The sequence below is a fragment of the Salmo salar genome, chromosome ssa16, assembly GCF_905237065.1.
Source record: "Salmo salar chromosome ssa16, Ssal_v3.1, whole genome shotgun sequence".
Classification (NCBI taxonomy): Eukaryota; Metazoa; Chordata; class Actinopteri; order Salmoniformes; family Salmonidae; genus Salmo; species Salmo salar.
This window is the reverse complement of record NC_059457.1, coordinates 3282969-3303931: the sequence shown is the minus strand read 5'-3', so window position 1 is coordinate 3303931 and position 20963 is coordinate 3282969. Positions and strand designations below refer to the sequence as shown.

The 20963-nt window shown below is 44.5% G+C and overlaps 1 protein-coding gene across 10 annotated transcripts in view; it reads left to right on the top strand.

Annotated features, from left to right (window-relative positions):
• LOC106573044 (membrane-associated guanylate kinase, WW and PDZ domain-containing protein 2) overlaps positions 1–20963 on the top strand; it is a 314920-nt gene that overhangs the window by 259675 nt on the left and 34282 nt on the right. For 8 of the 10 annotated variants that reach the window (XM_045696840.1, XM_014147669.2, XM_045696841.1 and 5 more), the window contains 5 exons: positions 1312–1504; positions 2218–2333; positions 5412–5604; positions 7245–7496; positions 17313–17498. In XM_045696840.1, coding sequence (XP_045552796.1) covers positions 1312–1504; positions 2218–2333; positions 5412–5604; positions 7245–7496; positions 17313–17498 — 940 coding nt within the window. The remainder of the gene's footprint in view (positions 1–1311; positions 1505–2217; positions 2334–5411; positions 5605–7244; positions 7497–17312; positions 17499–20963) is intronic. The other 2 variants (XM_014147683.2, XM_014147684.2) reach the window with 1 other exon arrangement.

Below are 20963 nucleotides of genomic sequence, written 5' to 3'. Positions count from 1 at the left end.
CTGAATGCCAAAACATTCAAGAGACAAAAGTGCTCAAAGTTGATCCATGTCGCATACCCCACAATACTAGGCAATGCAAAAAAGTGTTAAACAAATCAAAATATATTTGAGATTCTTCAAAGTAGCCACCCTATGCCTTGACAGCTTTGCACACTTTTGCCATTCTCTCAACCAGCTTCGTGAGGTAGTCACTTGTAATGCATTTCAATCAACAGGTGCCTTGTTAAAAGTTAATTTGCGGAATTTCTTTCCTTCTTAATGCGTTTGAGCCAATAAGTTGTGTTGTGACAAGGTAGGGGTGGTATACAGAAGATAGCCCTATTTGGGAAAAGATCATGTCCATATTATGGCAAGAAGAGCTCAACTAAGCAAAGTGAAAAGACAGTGCATCATTACTTTAAGACATGAAGGTCAATCAATACGGAAAGTGTCAAGAACTGAGAAAGTTTCTTCAAGTGCAGTCACAAATGCTACCACAGCATTCTGCAGCGATAAAGCATCCCATCTGGTTTGGAGGAAAAAGGGGGAGGCTTGCAAGCCAAAGAACACCATCCCAACCGTGAAGCACGGGGGTGGCAGCATCATGTTGTGGGGGTGCTTTGCTGCAGGAGGGACTGGTGAACTTCACAAAATAGATGGCATCATGAGGATGAAAAATTACGTGGATATATTGAAGCAACATCTCAAGACATCAGTCAGGAAGTTAAAGCTTGGTTGTAAATGGGTCTTCCAAATAGACAATGACCTCAAGCATACTTCCAATGTTGTGGCAAAATGGCTTAAGGACAACAAAGTCAAGGTATTGGAGTGGCCATCACAAAGCCCTGACCTCAATCCCATAAAAACTTTGTGGGCAGAACTGAAAAAGCTTGTGCGAGCAAGGAGGCTTACAAACCTGACTCAGTTACACCAGCTGTCAGGAGGAATGAGCCAAAATGCACCCAACTTGTTGTGGGAACCTTGTGGAAGGCTACCCAAAACATTTGACCCAAGTTAACCAATTTAAAGGCAATGCTACCAAATACTAATTTAGTGTATGTAAACTTCTGACCCACTGGGAATGTGATGAAAGAAATAAAAGCTGAAATAAATAATTCGCTCTACTATTATTCTGACATTTCACATTCAAATAAAGTGGTGATCCTAACTGACCTAAGACAGGGAATTTTTATTAGGATTAAATGTCAGGAATTGTGAAAAACTGAGTTTAAATGTCTTTGGCTAAGTTGTATGTAAACTTCCTACTTCAACTGTAAATCTCTCTCCTTTATCCCATCCCATCCCTATCTGTCTCTGCTGCTGTGCCTTCAGATACCAGAGCAGTGGGACCCCCATGGTAGTCCCCAGACTTGCTTGTCTGCCCCAATGCTTCCCCCAGGCACACCCTTCTCTACCCAGCCACAGCATCGCACCTCGGTCCCCGACTCCACGGAGGGCTTCGACCTCAACAAACCTGACCCATATGACCTCTATGAGAAGTCCAGGGCCATCTACGAGAGTAGACGTGAGTATTGGTACATGGTGTAAGATAAAGTTGCCACTAGACACTGACCTTGGGTAAGTTTTGGATTTTCCCCACTAACGGCGGGAAATTATGATTGGGGAGGGGAAGCTGATCTTAAATCTGTACCTTGGGGAAACTTCACCCCTGAACGAGTACCACACTTCCGCTTCTTGGTTCTGCACTGGTGGCTTATAGGAGGTGGAGTCTTTTCCTTAACTGAGAAGATGTGGCAACGTAATGTCTGTTTTGTCCAGTAGTGGCAGAAGTTAAATCCACAGCAACCAAAACCAACAACTAAATCAGCATAGCTTCATAACATTATGGAGTATTATTTAGGTATGGCATATTCAGATAATGCTTAACACACTAAGTGTGAATACTGACTATGCAATCAGTAGAATTTGTACCGGTCTGTCTTTTTTGTTATTCAGTCTATGAAGGATATTGATCTCTCAATCCTGATAGATTACAAATCAGTGCTGCATTCTCTCCTCTCTTGGCCACTGTAGTCTGTGTTTGTGGGGGAATTCTCTGCATTCAAATTCTTTCTTCCTCACTATCTGTATCCCCTCCTCTCTCACCTCTTTTTATCCTTATTTTTTCTACTCCTCTCCCTATCGTTCTCTCCCTTTCTCTCCCTTCCCTCTCCTTCCTCATCCCCTCCCTTTCTCCCTGTGCCTCCCTCCCACTCTCTCTTTCTCTCCTCCTATCAGGTCCAGAGTACCAGGAGGTGGAAGTTCACCTGTTGAGGGAGAAGACTGGGTTTGGCTTCCGCATTCTGGGGGGAGACGAGGCCGTGCAGGCTGTGAGTCCGGACGCCCGCGACAAGGCTCGTATGGGACGGGCTGGACAACACACACCATTATACACACCTAGCATGTCTAACCTCATTGAACACACCTGCTGCCTGCTGCTGCCTACACACCTAACACACTGAACAACATGTAATACACACCTAACATCATTTATACAACAAGTGGGTCTAATCCTGAATACTGTTTGATTAAAACCGCATTCCTGCCGGTGTCTATCCACAAGTTACCACCGGCTAAATCTATGACGTTAAAATGCCTATTTACTTTGTTCTATCTGACTGCGCAATCCACTGTCTCATCAGTCAAGCAATCTATAAACTTGATCTACACTATAAAAAGCATCTAGATATTATCTCCCATCACTTTTAGATGAACATTTAGTTTTCAACAGCGGAGATTTGTATAAACCTTGCTGTCTGTCTTTCCGACTTTGCAACATTATTTCAATATTCAAATTTGATCTCCAGCTGTCCCATAGTAATGAACGTATCGGGAGTCGGGACGAGACAGACAGGCAGGCAGCATTTCTCAACCAGTCGAAATCAGGAATCAGATAGCATAATTTTTATGGATATACAGTATACAAAGAAATGTAAATTGAAAAAAGGTAAAACGAAACAAAGTGCAGCTTTCCAGCTTTAGTTTGAAGTGATTGTGTTAGCTTTGTTGTTGGCTAGCTCGTCTGAACAACAGTGTCCTGACGAGTGAGCAAATTTTCTATGCCAGGTGAAATCACGCCTCATTAGCTCATTGTTATGGATGTATCCAAATAAATGTCTCTATAAAACAGCTTATGCAAATGCAGATAATGTTATACTGGCTGCACTTTTTGACGTGACTGTAAGTTAGCTGTAGTTGACTAGCTAGCAAGCATGGTATAAGAATGTTGTCAGCCAGTATGGCAATGGAACATTTCAAAGTAACAACTGGGTCACGTCCATACAGAACAAAAACACTGAATGACTGGGGTCGCGTCTCTTTTAAAACCTGTTTAGGATAGGGGGCAGTATTTTCGCCGGATGAAAATACCCGATTTAAACTGGTTACTACTCTTGCCCAGAAATGAGAATATGCATATTATTAGTAGATTTGGATAGAAAACACTCTGAAGTTTCTAAAACTGTTTGAATGGTGTCTGTGAGTATAACAGAACTCATATGGCAGGCAAAAACCTGAGAAAATTCCAAGCAGGAAGTGGAATGTTTGAGAATTGTAGTTCTTCTTTTAATTCTCTATCGAAACTACAGTATCTGTGGGGTTACATTGCACTTTCTAAGGCTTCCATTGGCTGTCAAAAGCCTTCAGAAAGCAGATTGAGCCTTCTCCTGTCTCTGGGCAGAGTATGTAGCTCAGTTTCTCAGTGGTCTGCCTGGGGACAAAGAGATTGGATATGCGCGTTCCCGCGAGCATGCTGTTTTTTCTTTTCCTCCTTGAATGAATACACTATTGTCCGGTTGGAATATTATCGCTATTTTACGAGAAAAATACCATTAAAATTGATTTTAAAAGCGTTTGACATGCTTCTAAGTACGGTAAAGGAACATTTTGACTTTTTGTGTCTCGAAATGCACTTGCGCATTACCCTTTGGATAGTGACCTGAATGCACGAACAAAACGGAGGTATTTGGACATAAATATGGAATATTTGGAACAAAAAAAACATTTATTGTGGAAGTAGCAGTCCTGGGAGTGCATTCTGACGAAGATCAGCAAAGGTAATACAATATTTCTAATACTAATTCTGAGTTTAGTTTGCCCCGAACTTGGCGGGTGTCAAAATAGCTTGCCGTGATGGCGAGCTATGTACTCAGAATATTGGAAAATGTGCTTTCGCTGAAAAGCTATTTTAAAATCTGACACAGCGATTGCATAAAGGAGTTCTGTATCTATAATTCTTAAAATAATTGTTATGTATTTTGTCAACGTTTATGATGAGTATTTTTGTAAATTCACCGGAAGTTTTTGGTGGGAATACATGTTCTGAACATCACACGCCAATGTAAAAAGCTGTTTTTGGATATAAATATGAACTTGATTGAACAAAACATACATGTATTGTATAACATAATATCCTAGGAGTGTCATCTGGTGAAGATCATCAAAGGTTAGTGCTTCATTTCGCTGTGTTTTGGGTTTTATTGACATATATGCTTGCTTGGAAAATGGCTGTGTGATTATTTTGGTCTATGTACTCTCCTAACATAATCTAATGTTTTGCTTTCGCTGTAAAGCCTTTTGGAAATCGGACAATGTGGTTAGATTAACGAGAGTCTTATGTTTAAAATGGTGTAAAATAGTTGATTGTTTGGAAAATTGAATTGTGGTATTTTAGTTGTTTTTTTATTTCGCGCCATGCGATTCCATTGGCTGTTGGCTAGGGGTCCCGCTAGCGGAACGCCTGTCCACAACAGGTTCTAACTGAACCGATAGACCAACCAGCCAGCTTGGGTACCAACCATGATTTGTTTTGTTTTGGGACTACATCTTGTGGAAGGATGAAATATTATGAATAAATTCATCAAAATAACATTTTTTATGAAAATATGTCAAACATTATTTGAATATGTTGGTAACCTGTTGTATAGAAGTGATAATGCCAATGTATATGTCAAATGTAATGTAATAATGCCCTCGAAGCCGGTGTTTGGAGGAGATATTGACACGACTTCGTCTCAGGCCTAACAACACCCGTGCTAATATATCCTCCAAACACCGGCTTCTCGAGCATTATGACTTAAGTAATACACACCTAACACCATAATATCCAACTACACCATAATGCACACCTAATGTCATCTTACACACATCTAACCAACTTAGAGGTCCATTATTATATTTTTTCTTCAACCGAACTGATTTCAAATCAAAATGCAAGTTATAGACCTGTCATTCTCATTGAAAGCAAGTCTTATAAGTGGTACATCCATTCTATATGCAATATTTTTTTATTGGTTTGTTTTTTTATTTTTTGCTACGAAACGTTTTCAGACAGTGTGGCCCACTGAACACGTCCCATAGAATTCAACTATGTTTATTTATTCCCACCCAGCACACCTATAAATGTGCTGCTAATATAGATTGTCTTTGAACAGATTGTGATTGGGGCGATCATAGAGAACACTCCTGCAGAGCGCGATGGACGTCTTCGACCTGGGGACGAGCTCATCTCCGTGGATAAGATGGTGGTTGCTGGGAAACCACACAGATACGTGATCGACCTGATGCACGCCGCTGCACACAACGGTCAGGTCAGCCTGAAGGTCCGGAGGAGAGTCCACTTCCTCAGTGAGTAGTATTCACTACAATGTATACACTAATCACTACTATACTATATAGTACACTATACACACACACTATACCAGTGGCGGTCAGTGCCATTTAAGATGAGGGAGGATGATTTTTTTTTTTTCATGCGCATGGCCTTATTTCTATTACAGCTTATTGGATGACTGTCATTCATATTCCATTACCCAGTTTAATGTAACAGTGATAGGTTTAGGCTACTATATGATACTCAAATGTTCTCCATACCCATTATGATGTTGCTACAACTTAGCTTATGAATGAAAGTTTACAATGTAGGTGCACACAGATCAAGAGAAAAATTTGAGCTGACAGACAGTGACACATTCAATACCGCCTGGCACACTCTTGCCTGCATCTAGCTGATATAGGATGTAATCATTAGTCCAACAGTTGCAAACGAGAGTTTCTATTGCACAACTTCAGGTATGTTCATCTCCGTTTTGTTCCATTTGTTTCCGTTTAAGATTTTTTTTCAACAGAATTGGCGGAATTAATACACCCCTGATCATGTGCAAACACAGTTCACTTTCATAGCATCCACGCTTTATTCCTTCTCGTATCTATGTGCTCTCCTCCTCTCACCTTGTCCATTCACTTGTGGACTTCAATGCACAAACACATCAGCTGTATGTGACAAGGCAAAAAAACCTTTCCAAGCCAAACCATATCATAACCATTACACACAGCCTACATCGTTGTCACCATATTAGCTAAAGTAACGTGATAGTCAACATATCTAATATAACTAACGCCTCATTAAACCTGATACAATCATCCAGTAACGTTACAGTGTAAGCAGGACTCTGATGGCAATAAATTAGTAAAAGCTTACCTTGACTTGGAAGAGTTCCAGTGTTGTGTTGGATAGTGTTTGAGTAGGCTAAACTAGCTAGCTGCATTTACTAGCTAAGTAAGTGAAACTGAAAGTGAAAAGTGACACTCTCTCTCTCGCGCGTCTCCTTCATTTTTGAAGAAATTAATTTGTTCAAAACTTTTCAACTATTGTTTTTCCTCTCACTTTCAGTCAACTACTCACCACATTTATGCACCGCAGTCCTAGCTAGCTGTAGCTTATGCTTTCAGTACTAAATTCATTCTCTGATCCTTTGATTGGGTGGACAACTTGTCAGTTCATGCTGCAAGAGCTCTGATAGTTGTTGTCATAATTACTGTGTAAGTCTATGGAAGGGGGTGAGAACCATGAGCCTCCTAGGTTTTGTATTGAAGTCAGTGTACCCAGAGGAGGACGGAAGCTAGCTGTCCTCCAGCTACACCATAGTTCTACCCTACAGAGTGCTGTTGAGGCTACTGTAGACCTTCATTGCAAAATAGTGTGTTTTAATAAATACTTTTTTGACGTGATTATATTTAGTATAGTTTTATCTAAAAAGTATAAATGTTTTATGATTTTTACTGTTATGAAATTCACTGAGGAGGATGGTCCTACCCTTCCTCCTCTGAGGAGCCTCCACTGCACTATATACATTATACAATGGCCAGATCAGGCTGACGGTCAGGAGGAGAGTCCACTTCCCTGGTGAGAAGGGTACGTAGCATAGAGGGGGTAGAAAAAAAGTCACCTTCAACATCTCTCTCTCGATTTCTGCTGCCCTCTGTAGGTGAGGTTTTAGGGGTGAACGGCCGTAGCCCTGGCTACGTGTCCACGCAGCACAATTCCCCACCCAGCGACGTTGCCTCAGCTTCCTGTCCCATAACCCCCGGCAATGTCCCGCCACCATCCACCACCTCCCCTCCGGAGGGTGCCGTCCCCCTGCATACCAGTGATGTCATCATCCACCGCAAAGAGAACGAGGGCTTCGGCTTCGTCATCATCAGCTCGCTGAACCGACCGGAGAACACAGCTGTCATCAGTGAGTCACATGATGTCTCTCAAGTGCCGTAGGAATAGAATCACCAGAGTAAAACTACTAAAGTAACTCTATTTCTATGTCTTTTGCTAAGGGTTATTCTGGAATAAAACAGGATGGGTGCTCCAATTCCAAGTAACAGTCCATTATGTAGTAGACCATTTGGAATTTTCTGTTAATTGATAGTTACACAACACCACTCCATGTGTTTTAAAGTTAGCCAAGAGGGGAGATAAACCTTTTGCCATGATATTAGAACACTTGTAATAACTCAGAAAACATTACACTTCTACAACTACCTCTCCCTCTTGGCCGGTCCTTACCCTTCGATGTTTGCAGATCTGTGAGGTAGAAGCAATATGGTGGAAGCTTTAGCACTACACTGTGGTAAATATATATAGTACCTATCCAGACCCTTCAGACAAGCTAACATCAAGGGGTTATGGCCAAGGGGTAGGGCAGGGTTGCCCAAACTCGGTCCTGGGGACTACAAGCGGTTCGTCGAGGAGGCATTCTCCTATTTTCATTCCATGTTTTCTACTATCTGTGATAAACACGCCCCTCTCAAAGTACCGGGTAAGAGTTTGAGACAATCCCTGGTTTACAGTGGAATTATCTGATTTGATCCTAACATCTCAAATGAGGCTGTGAATGAAACTGCCGAATGCCGGCCTATGGTTAATCTTTAGAATTTTATCGAAATTGAGCTTTCAGAAGTTGTAAAGGCACACAAATCTATTGACATTAAGAAAACTGCTGGCCCGGATAAATTGAACACTTTTTTTAATGTGGTGCAGAGATTATTGCTACCATCCTTCTCTACCACTCTCACTCTACGATTCCAAAAGTCTGGAAAGCATCCTACACCTTTTTACATAAGGGTGGAGATCCATCCCATATGGATAATAATCGTCCCATATCTAAACTGTCAGCACTGGCAAAAATTTGGGAAAACCTGATGAACTCAGTCGAAAGACTTTCTTTATGATAACTCAATTTTATCTAAATTCCAGTCATGTTTGAGGCAAGCATAATACACAATTACTGTGGCTGTGCGTGATACTCTAGATGTTCAGGACAAGAAACATTGTGTTTTGTTGTGGGAATTCTAATCAAGTAAGGGAGAAGAGACATTCAATTTCTTCAAACAATCAACCTTTAATATTGATTAATTATTGCAATAATGGAGCTGGTCAACGACCACCCGTAGGTGATTGTTCAGAGCCCGAATAATACACAAACGCAATGGGGTTATAAAGAAACACAAAAACTGCTTAGTTATGGTTGGTTCCACCCCTCCCCAGCAGATAGGGGCATCATAAGATACCTTGCATTCTTCTTGTGGCTATTTTTCGGGTGAGTGAGATCATAGTGCACAAACAAGTGATAACGGCAGTTCCGTTACTCCTTTCTCTACCAAGTTAGCTTCTGTTCTCTTCACATCTCAACACAGCTGTGCCCTGGAAGAGAGTAAAAGAACAGGATGGACTGAAGAACTGTGGTCACTCTCAGAGGCTCTGTCTTATGCTGTGTGACCAAGTTACTCAGAAGCAAAGATGATTGGAAACAAGAACAGGTTGTTCTGTCCCTCAAGTTATCTATTCCGTAGTCGCCAAGTATGTCCTTGACTACACGCCTGGACCAGCTGCGGGGAGTGAAAGTGGAAGAGAGGAACCACCCTTTCTCAGAAGCACAGCATTGTTAGAATGAAAATGTCTTACTATTGTTCAGCATGTATTTATTAACTATTAATATTAAACAAATCAGGTAAATACGTAATATCTCTCACACTTTCACTTTTTATTGACTTATCAATGGCCTTCGACACTGTTGACCATGCCCTGCTGTTGTATAGACAAAAAAATATATATTTTAAGTGTCGATGCTGTAACGGCTGTCGGGAGAGAGAGTAGACCAAGGCGCAGCGGAGTTAGTGTTCATCATGATTTTACATTTTTACATTTTAGTCATTTAGCAGACGCTCTTATCCAGAGCGACTTACAGTAGTGAATGCATACATTTCATACATTTTTTTTTTCTGTGCTGGCCCCCCGTGGGAATCGAACCCACAACCCTGGCGTTGCAAACACCATGCTCTACCAACTGAGCTACAGGGAAGGCTTTACCAAAGAACACTACACGAAACAAAACGAGAAAACTGACAGCCAAACAGTCCTGTCAGGTGCAAAACACTCAACAGAAACAATTACCCACAAAACCCAAAGGAAAAACATTCTCCTTATGTGTGACTCCCAATCAGCAACAACGAGCTTCAGCTGTGCCTGATTGGGAGCCACACACGGCCCAAAACAAAGAAATACAAAAACATAGAGAAAGGAACATAGAACGCCCACCCAATGTAACACCCTGGCCTAACCAAAATAAAGAACAGAAAACCCCTCTCTATGGCCAGGGTGTTACAGTACCCCCCCCCCCCCCAAGGTGCGGACTCCGGCCGCAAAACCTGACACTGAAGGGGAGGGTCCGGGTGGGCCTTCTTATGGCGGCGGCTCAGGTGCGGGACGTGGCCTCTGCTCCACCCTTGGCGTCGCCCTCTTAGGTGGCGCACCTGGCCGCGCCGAAGGTCTGCTGGGCGACCCTGACTGTGCCCGGCTGGCAGGCGGCGATGGCTGCGCCCGGCTGGCAGGCGACCCTGGTTGCGCCCGGCTGGCGGGCGGTGATGGTTGCGCCCGGCTGGCGGGCGACCCTGGTTGCACCCGGCTGGCGGGCGACCCTGGTTGCACCCGGCTGGCGGGCGTCCCTGGCGGCTCCGGCGGCACTGACCCAGGATTCACCAGGCTGGGGAGATATGAAGGAGGCCTGGCCCTGGGCGCAGGCACAGGACTCACCAGTCTGGCGGGCGGCTCCGGCAGCTCCGGGCTGGCGGGCGGCTCTGGCGGCTATGGCCCAGGATTCACCAGGCTGGGGAGACATGAAAGAGGCCTGGCCCTAGGCGTAGGCACAGGACTCACTGGGCTGGCGGGCGGCTCTGACTGCTCTGGACAGGCGGGCGGCTCTGGCGGGACAGGCGGGCGGCTCCGGACAGGCGGGCGGCTCTGGCGGCTCCTGACTGGCGGGCGGCTCTGGCGGCTCCTGACTGGCGGGCGGCTCTGGCGGCTCCTGACTGGCGGGCGTCTCTGGCGGCTCCTGACTGGCGGGCGGCTCTGGCGGCTCCTGACTGGCGGGCGGCTCTGGCGGCTCCTGACTGGCGGGCGGCTCTGGTGGCTCCGGACTGGCGGGTGGCTCTGGCGGCTCCGGACTGGCGGGCGGTGATGGTTGCGCCTGGCTGGCGGGAGACCCTGGTTGCGCCCGGCTGGCGGGCGACCCTGGTTGCGCCCGGCTGGCGGGCGTCCCTGGCGGCTCCGTTGGCACTGACCCAGGATTCACCAGGCTGGGGAGATATGAAGGAGGCCTGGCCCTGGGCGCAGGCACAGGACTCACCAGTCTGGCGGGCGGCTCCGGCAGCTCCGGGCTGGCGGGCGGCTCTGGCGGCTATGGCCCAGGATTCACCAGGCTGGGGAGACATGAAAGAGGCCTGGCCCTAGGCGTAGGCACAGGACTCACTGGGCTGGCGGGCGGCTCTGACTGCTCTGGACAGGCGGGCGGCTCTGGCGGGACAGGCGGGCGGCTCTGGCGGCTCCGGACTGGCGGGCGGCTCTGGCGGCTCCTGACTGGCGGGCGGCTCTGGCGGCTCCTGACTGGCGGGCGGCTCTGGCGGCTCCTGACTGGCGGGCGGCTCTGGCGGCTCCTGACTGGCGGGCGGCTCTGGTGGCTCCTGACTGGCGGGCGTCTCTGGCGGCTCCTTAATGGCGGGCGGCTCTGGCGGCTCCTGACTGGCGGGCGGCTCTGGCGGCTCCTGACTGGCGGGCGGCTCTGGCGGCTCCGGACTGGCGGGCGGCTCTGGCGGCTCCGGACTGGCGGGCGGCTCTGGCGGCTCCGGACTGGCGAGACCCACTGGAGACCTCGTCCTGGGAGGTGGCACAGGACGGACCAGGATGGGGAGACCCACTGGAGGTCTAGTCCTGGGAGGTGGCACAGGACAGACCAGGATGGGGAGACTCACTGGAGACCTGGTTCGTGGAGCAGGTACAGGACTGACCAGGATGGGGAGACCCACTGGAGGCCTGGTCCTGGGAGGTGGCACAGGACGGACCAGGATGGGGAGACCCACTGGAGGCCTGGTCCGAGGAGGAGGCACAGGATAAACCGGGCTGTGGGGGAGCACTGGAGTTCTGGTACAGACGCTCTTTACCCACACTCCAGGCTGAATGCCCACTTTGGCCCGGCACGGGCGGAGAGCAGGCATTGGGCGAACTGGACCCTCCCAGCGCTCTGGAGACACAGTGCGCAACGCTGGCGCAGGATAACCTGGACCGAGGAGGCGCACTGGAGACCAGACGCGCTGAGCTGGCACCATCCGCCCTGGCTCGATGCCTGCACTCGCATGGCACTTGCGGGGGGCTGGTATGTAGCGCACCGGGCTTTGAACACGCACTGGGGACACAGTGCGCTCCACAGCATAACACGGTGTCTTACCAGTACCACGCTGCTTCCGGTAAGCACGGGGAGTTGGCTCAGGTCTACCGCCTGACTCCGCCAATCTCCCCGTGTGCCTCCCGTGTCCGTTGCGCTCCCTTTCCTCATACCAGCGCCTCTCAGCTCTCGCCGCCTCGATCTCCCACTGCGGGAGGCGATAATCCCCAGCTTGAGCCCATGGTCCTTTCCCGTCCAGGATTTCCTCCCAAGTCCACGACTCCAGATAGCTTTTCTCCTTAAAGTCTCCTAAACAACTGTGCTGTATATATATATTTTTTGCGTTGTTTGTAACTCATTTTGTACATAATGTGTTGCTACCGTCTCTTATGACCGAAAAGAGCTTCTGGATATCAGAACAGCGATTACTCACCTCGAACTGGCCGAAAATGTTTCTTTAATGAGTATGACCCAAAGGATATACTGCTTTGTCAAGGCCCAAATCCCCATCATCAGCATTAAGAAAAGACAGAGGAAATGGAGGGGAGGGCGGGGTGCCTTTTAGGAATTTGCAGATGAGTAGGTAAACCACCACTTCCCTCCATATTATTGGCCAACGTGCAATCATTGGAAAACAAACTGGACGATCTACAATTAAGACTATCCTACCAACGGGACATTAACCTGTTGGGTCTAGGGGGCAGCATTTGCACGTCTGGATAAAAAAAATGTACCCGATTTAATCTGGTTACTAATCCTACCCAGTAACTAGAATATGCATATACTTATTATATATGGATAGAAAACACTCTAAAGTTTCCAAAACTGTTTGAATGGTGTCTGTGAGTATAACAGAACTCATTTGGCAGGCAAAACCCTGAGACATTTTCTGACAGGAAGTGGATACCTGATGTGTTGTATTGAGTTTAAACCTATCCCATTGAAAAACACAGGGGTTTAGGAATATTTTGGCACTTCCTATTGCTTCCACTAGATGTCACCAGCCTTTACAAAGTGTTTTGAGTCTTCTGGAGGGAGATCTGACCGAACAAGAGCCATGGAACGGTGATGTCCCATTAGACACCTGGCGCGCTACTTCATGTTGGGTACCCTCGTTCCAATACGTTATAAAAGGCTATGCATTCGTCCACCTTGAATATTATTCATGTTCTGGTTAAAAAGGCCCTAATGATTTATGCTATACAACGTTTGACATGTTTGAACGAACGGAAATATATTTTTTCCCCTCGTTCATGACGAGAAGTCCGGCTGGCTTACATCATGTGCTAACGAGACGGAGATTTTTGGACATAAATGATGAGCTTTTTTGAACAAAACTACATTCGTTATGGACCTGTGATACCTGGAAGTGACATCTGATGAAGAGAATCAAAGGTAATGGATTATTTACATAGTATTTTCGATTTTAGATCTCCCCAACATGACGTCTAGTCTGTATCGCAACGCGTATTTTTCTGGGCACAGTGCTCAGATTATTGCAAAGTGTGATTTCCCAGTAAGGTTATTTTTAAATCTGGCAAGTTGATTGCGTTCAAAAGATGTAAATCTATAATTCTTTAAATGACAATATAATATTTTACCAATGTTTTCTAATTTTAATTATTTAATTTGTGACGCTGACTTGACTGCCGGTTATTGGAGGGAAACGATTTCCTCAACATCAATGCCATAGTAAAACGCTGTTTTTGTATATAAATATGAACTTGATAGAACTAAAAATGCATGCATTGTCTAACATAATGTCCTAGGAGTGTCATCTGATGGAGATTGTAAAAGGTTAGTGCATCATTTTAGCTGGTTTTATGGTTTTGGTGACCCTGTCTTTGACTTGACAAAACATTACACACAACTCTTGTAAATGTACTGTCCTAACATACTCTAAATTTATGCTTTCGCCGTAAAACCTTTTTGAAATCGTAAAACGTGGTTAGATTAAGGAGATGTTTATCTTTCAAATGGTGTAACATAGTTGTATTTTTGAAAAATTTGAATTTTGACATTTATTTGGATTCAAATTTGCCGCTCTTGAAATGCACCTGCTGTTGATGGAGTGCACCACGGGTGGCACGCTAGCGTCCCACCTAGCCCCAAGAGGTTAAAGAAGTCTCAAGGTATTGCTTGCCTGAGGTAGAATACCTCATGATAAGCTGTAGACCACACTATCTACTAAGAGGGTTCTCAACTATATTATTAATAGCCGTCTATTTACCAACACAAACCTATGCTGTCGCTAAGACACTGAACGAGTTGTATGAGGCCATAAACAAACAAGAAAATTCTCATCCAGAAGCGGCGCGCCTTTAATGCAGGCAAACTTAAATCTGTTTTGCCTAATTTCTACCAGCATGTCACATGTGCAACTAGAGGGGGAAAAAACTCTAGAACACCTTTACTCCACACACAAAGACGCATACAAAGCTCTCCCTCGCCCTCCATTTGGCATATCTGACAATAATTCTAATCTCCTGATTACAAGCAAAAACTAATGCAGGAAGTACCAGTACCAGCTCAATACAGAAGTGGTCAGATGACGCAGATGATACGCTACAGGACTGCTTTGCTAGCACAGACTGGAATATGTTCTGGGATTCATCCAATGGCATTGAGGAGTATACCACCTCATTCACCGGCTTCATCAATAAGTGCATCAACGACGTTGTCCCCACAGTGACTGTACGTACATTTCCCAACCATGAGCCATGGACTACAGGCAACATCCGCACCAAGCTAAAGGATAGAGCTGCCGCTTTCAAGGAGTGGGACAATAATCCAAATGCTTATAAGAAATCTTGCTATGCCCTCAGACGAACCATCAAGCAGGCAAAGCATCAATACAGGACTAAGATTGAAACCTCCTACACTGGCTCTGACACTCGTCGGATGTGGCAGGGCTTGAAAAATATTATGGACTACAAAGGGAAACCCAGCCGTGAGCTGCCCAGTGACACGAGCCTACAAGATGAGCTAAATGCCTTTTATGCTCGCGTCGAGGCAAAATACACTGAAGCATACATGAGAACACCAGCTTTTGCAGGGGACGTTGTGATGGACTTCCTGACGTGCCACCCCCAGGTGGTAAGGGTAGGCAACAACACATCTGCCACGTTGGTCCTCAACACTGGAGCCCCTCAGGGCTGCATTCTTAGTCCCCTACTGTACTCCCTGTTCACCCACGACTGCGTAGCCCGACTCCAACACATGATTAAGTTTGCTGACAACACAACAGTGGTTGGCCTGATCACCGACAACGATGAGACAGCCTGCAGTGTGGTGCCAGGACAACAACCTCTCCCTTGACGTGAACAAGACAAAGTAGCTGATCATGGACTATATAAAAAGGAGGGCCGAAGTGCTCCCCATCACTGTCCCTTTGATCTGGAGGAAAAAGTTTCCTCTAAAGAGAAGGCATTTAAAGACATTATCTGGAAGCACTGGTACATTACTGATACTGACCCACAATTGAAACCCATTTTTAAATATCCCCCACGTATGGTTTTTAAAAGACACCCAAATCTGAGAGATATAGTGGTTAAATCTGATTACCCACCAGAGAAAATTGTTAGGTTCAAATTTTTCTGAGTAAATAACTCACGGACACTAGAGAAGCTTAACCAAGTTTAATTCTTCGCAAAGGGTTGACACAGCTGTGTTCAGACAAAAACATGTTTCCACCACTACAAGTGTGTGTGTATATATATATGGTTTGACAGGAAGAGGGTATTAGGATAGTGAACCATCATTTCTCCCTTCAGGGGATCTGACTTCAACCTCTCCTTCACCGAATCCACAGAAGTCCATCTGCTTCCCCTATAGCAATCCTGTGACTTCCTCCCGTCCACCCAACACGTTCCAAAGCAATCTGTCTTTCTACAGAGAACCATTAACCTCTGACATAAGAACCAGTCTCTTCCACTCCTTTATATACTATGCTTATGCATATAACAATGTTCAACGTTTACCATGAATCAAACAAAAGGGAAACTTTGTTGGACAAGGTTCCAGAGGGTAATTACAAATGTGGCCAATGTGCTCAATGCGGCTTTACGTACAAATGCAACTAATTTACCCACCCCCGCACAGGACAAAGATTTAAGATCAAGGGCTTGATTACCTGCATGTCCACCAATGTTATTTACATGTTGAAATGTCCCTGTGGTCTGTCTTACATTGGGAAAATCTGTAGAAGCCTTAAGACACTAATCAATGAGCACCGCAGCAATATATGGACAGGTGAGACAAAAATACGGTTACTGCTCATTTTGTACAAGCTGGACATCCTATTAACTCTCTGAGATACATTGAAATAGAAATGGTCAAGATGTCACGCAGGGGAGGGGACATTGAGAGGAAACTTCTTCAAAGGGAATATTTTTGGATCCACAGGCTCAACACACTGTCTCCTCTTGGCCTTAATGAGGATTTTGACTTGAATCCGTTTTTATCGTTTTTTTTATCCTAATTGAATATTGTATGTGAATTATTGTAAATATTGATTACATTCCCTGTGTATGAACATATTTTGATACATTGAATGTTAATATTGTGAAACTGTTATACATTTTTTTACCTCCTGTTTCAGGAAGTGATGTCACTGAGTACTGCCCCTATATATAGGACCTTCCACCCCCACCTGGGATATGGATGCCTGATGAAGACCTAAGGGTCGAAACATTGTTAATAAATATCACCTGGGAGAATGAGCAGCAGTGTGCAGCGTTTTCCTTTATGTTTCCATGAGTTTGCCTACAACTCCAGCACCTGTGGAAAGTACCTGGATGTGTGTATGTTCTTCAGCTTTTGTAACTTTTTTTATCACCTGCCCAATGGGGCAAACTCGGAGTAGGCTCAAGTTGTGTGACTGCTCAGTGCACTTTGTCAATCCCTGTGCATATTTTGGTTTTTGCCCTAGCACTATACAGCGTATTCAAATGATCAACTCATCATCAAGCTTTGATTATTTGAATTAGCTGTGTAGTGCCTAGGGCAAAAAGCAAAATGTGCACCCCTTGGGATCCCCAGGACCGAGTTTGGGAAAACCTGGTGTAGCGATAGGGAGTGATTTGAGACCAATAGACGTTAAAATGTTTCTTCTGTAATATGCTCCCACAGTGGTTTGTTGAGAATCACACAAGACATTTCAGTCCCACTGGGATGTTCTTCAACTACCCAGTGGGATCAAAACATTCTTGTTTGTGTGTGCATCTCAATAAACCACCAGGGGGCAGATTTACGGACAGTACTTTCATTTACAATTTATTTTCTGTCCAGCACTTGACAAGTTTATTCACATATTTGCCAAAACATTGATTCTACTCCCCCTACTAGCTGTGCCCCACAAGATTGGGCGTATCATCGAGGGCAGCCCAGCGGATCGCTGCGGCCGCCTGAAGATTGACGACCGGATCCTGGCCGTCAACGGGCAGTCCATCATCAGCATGCCCCACGCCGACATCGTCAAGCTCATCAAAGACGCCGGACTCATCGTCACCCTGCACATCATACCGGAGGAAGGTGAGTCAGAGAAGATGAGAGAGAGCGGAGGGATTTAGGGACGGAGAGAGGGAGAGAGAGCAGAGAATAGGGAGGGAGGGAGTCAGAGGATATGAGAGAGAGAGAGGAGAAGGGGATGGCGTGAGGGAGGGATAGAGAGAAAGAGGGAGAGTAGCAGTGAGTGGAAGAGAGATCTAAAGAAAGAGTGAGTACTCACATGGAATGACCAGAAATTGCTGTCTCTAGATGGTCCAGACTATTACAGTATACCTCTGGCTTATTATCATTATGCTGACCCCTACTTCTCTTGAGCAGGTTAAGCTGGACTCGCCATTCAAACTATAAATTATTCAACAGACTCGAGCATTTATACATTTTGACAAAATAATTGCATTTTGCTCCTGTACCAACAAAAAAAAGAACCAATTACGTGTGCAAAGCTGTCCTCAAGGCAAAGGGTGGCTATTTGAAGAATCTCAAATATAAAATATATTTTAATTTGTTTAACACTTTTTTGGTTACCACATGATTCCATATTTGTTATTTCATAGTTTTGATGTCTTCCGTATTAGTCTACATGTAACGTCTGCTTCCAATTCACACTCTCAAACGCATAGATCCCCTTTACGCAGCTCACTCTCCAGATCCCAATCACCTGAATTCTGATCACCTGTTCACACCTGTATGTAATTTACACACTCTATTTAGTTCAGTTCTTTGCACCCTAAATTGTGAGGTATTGTTTGTTTTGATACATGTTCTATTCGGAGCTCTGTTTATTTCCATATTAGTCCTCCTGTGTATTGTAGTTTTTGGCCATCCTCACTAACGAGGCCTTTTTGCCTGTACTTTTGCCTGTCATCAGATTTCCTGTCATCATTTTTCAGATTTCCTGTCATCAAACTCTTGCCTGCTCTCCCAGACTACGTTATTATTCTTTTCCCTGCCTGTACTGTTACCTTCTGCCTGTCCCTGGACCAGGCTACTTGCCTCCTCCTGTGGTCCTTTACCGATAAACTTCTGCTGTGTTCTGTGCTTGAAACCAGCACTGTTTCCCATCGTACTCATTATACTACAATGTAGAAAGTAGTAAAAATAAAACCCTTGAATAAGTAGGTGTGTCCAAACTTTTGACTGGCACTGTATATAATCCTTGAACAGGATTATCTATTTTGGATGCAAGTTGAATGGAATTGATGGAGAGAGAGAGACTGCGATAGAGTGCTCGTGTATGCACTGATATAATGCAACGATACCCGAGTTAGTAGCTGTTTTAAATAGCTGCAGCTACAATTAAAGAATCTTCTTTACAATAAAAAAAATACAGTGACCCCGAAAGCCAGATGGAGACATGTAAATTAGACGAGCATTCAGTCCTTATGTTAGGCTACTGTACACTCTTAGAAAAAAGGGTTCCAAAAGGGTTCTGCGGCTGTCCTGATAAGAGAACCCTTTTTGGTTCCAGATAGAACTATTTTCGGTTCCATGTAGAACCCTCTGTGGAAAGAGATCTACCTGGAACCAGAAGGGTTATACCTGGAAGCAAAAGGGGTTCTTCAAAGGGTTCTTCTATGGGGAAAGCAAAAAAAAACCTTTTTGGTTGTAGATTGCACCTTTTTCTAATAGTGCAGTATAGGCTATACTGCAGTGAATGTAGGCCTAGCCGTCACATGAAAAAGACGTTACCTGGATGAGATGAATTGCGCTCTTACTGAGATGAGCTATCTGTCCCCACCCTGAGCGTTGATGATTGATCATGTAGATGGCAGAGAGAAGCCAGATTTACACATCACACTGTTCATATACAGTGCATTCGGAAAAGTATTCAGACCCCTTGACATTTTTTACATTGTGTTACATTACAGCCTTTTTCTAAAATGGATTAAATAGTTTTTTTCCCTCATCAATCTATATACCATAATTTCCGGACTATTAAGCGTACCTGAATATAAGCCGCACCCACTGAATTTAATTTTTAAAATTATTTTGAACATAAATAAGCCGCACATGTCTATAAGCCGCAGGTTCCTACCGGTACATTGAAACAAATTAACTTTACACAGGCTTTAACGAAACACGGCTTGTAACAAAAATAAATAGGCTTTAATTAACGAAACATGGCTTGTAACAAAAATAAATAGGCTTTAACGAAACACGGCTTGTAACAAAAAATAAAACATTTGTAGTAAGCTTTAGTTGTCTTTTTGCACTGAGTCGATTCCTCACGCTGCTGTTTCCAACGTCTTATCATCGATTCATTAAGACCAAGCTCCCGTGCAGCAGCTCTATTTCCTTTTCCAACAGCCAGATCAATCGCCTTCAACTTGAAAGCTGCATCATATGCATTTCTCCGTGTCTTTGCCATGATGAGGGTGACAAAATGACTACCGTAATCAGAATGATGGGAGGTTTGAGAGCGCTCGATTTAATCTAACCTCTATGGGCTAGGCGGAACGAATTCGTCCCACCTACGTAACAGCCACTTGAAGCCTGTGGCGCGATTTTCAAAACATTAAATATCCTATTACTTCAATTTCTCAAACATATGACTATTTTACAGCTATTTAAAGACAAGACTCTCGTTAATCTAACCACACTGTCCGATTTCAAAAAGGCTTTACAACGAAAGCAAAACATTAGATTATGTCAGCAGAGTACCAAGCCAGAAATAATCAGACACCCATTTTTCAAGCTAGCATATAATGTCACATAAACCCAGAAGACAGCTAAATGCAGTACTAACCTTTGATGATCTTCATCAGATGACAACCCTAGGACATTATGTTATACAATACATGCATGTTTTGTTCAATCAAGTTCATATTTATATCAAAAACCAGCTTTTTACATTAGCATGTGACGTTCAGAACTAGCATACCCCCGCAAACTTCCGGAGGAATTCGCTAACATTTTACTAAATTACTCACGATAAACGTTCACAAAAAGCATAACAATTATTTTAAGAATTATAGATACAGACCTCCTCTATGCACTCGATATGTCCGATTTTAAAATAGCTTTTTGGTGAAAGCACATTTTGCAATATTCTAAGTACATAGCCCAGGCATCACGGGCTAGCTATTTGACACCCGGCAAGTTTAGCACTCACCATAATCATATTTACTATTATAAAAGTTTGATTACCTTTTGTTGTCTTCGTCAGAATGCACTCCCAGGACTGCTACTTCAATAACAAATGTTGGTTTGGTCCAAAATAATCCATTGTTATATCCGAATAGCGGCGTTTTGTTCGTGCGTCCCAGACACTATCTGAAATGGTAAATCAGGGTCGTGCGCATGGCGCAATTCGTGACAAAAAAAATCGAAATATTCCATTACCGTACTTCGAGGCATGTCAACCCCTGTTTAAAATCCATTTTTATGGCATTTTTCTCGTAAAAAAGCGATAATATTCCGACCGGGAATGTCCATTTAGCTAAACTGAGGAAAGTAAACAAAGCTTTCGGTCGACGCGGGCACGCGCCT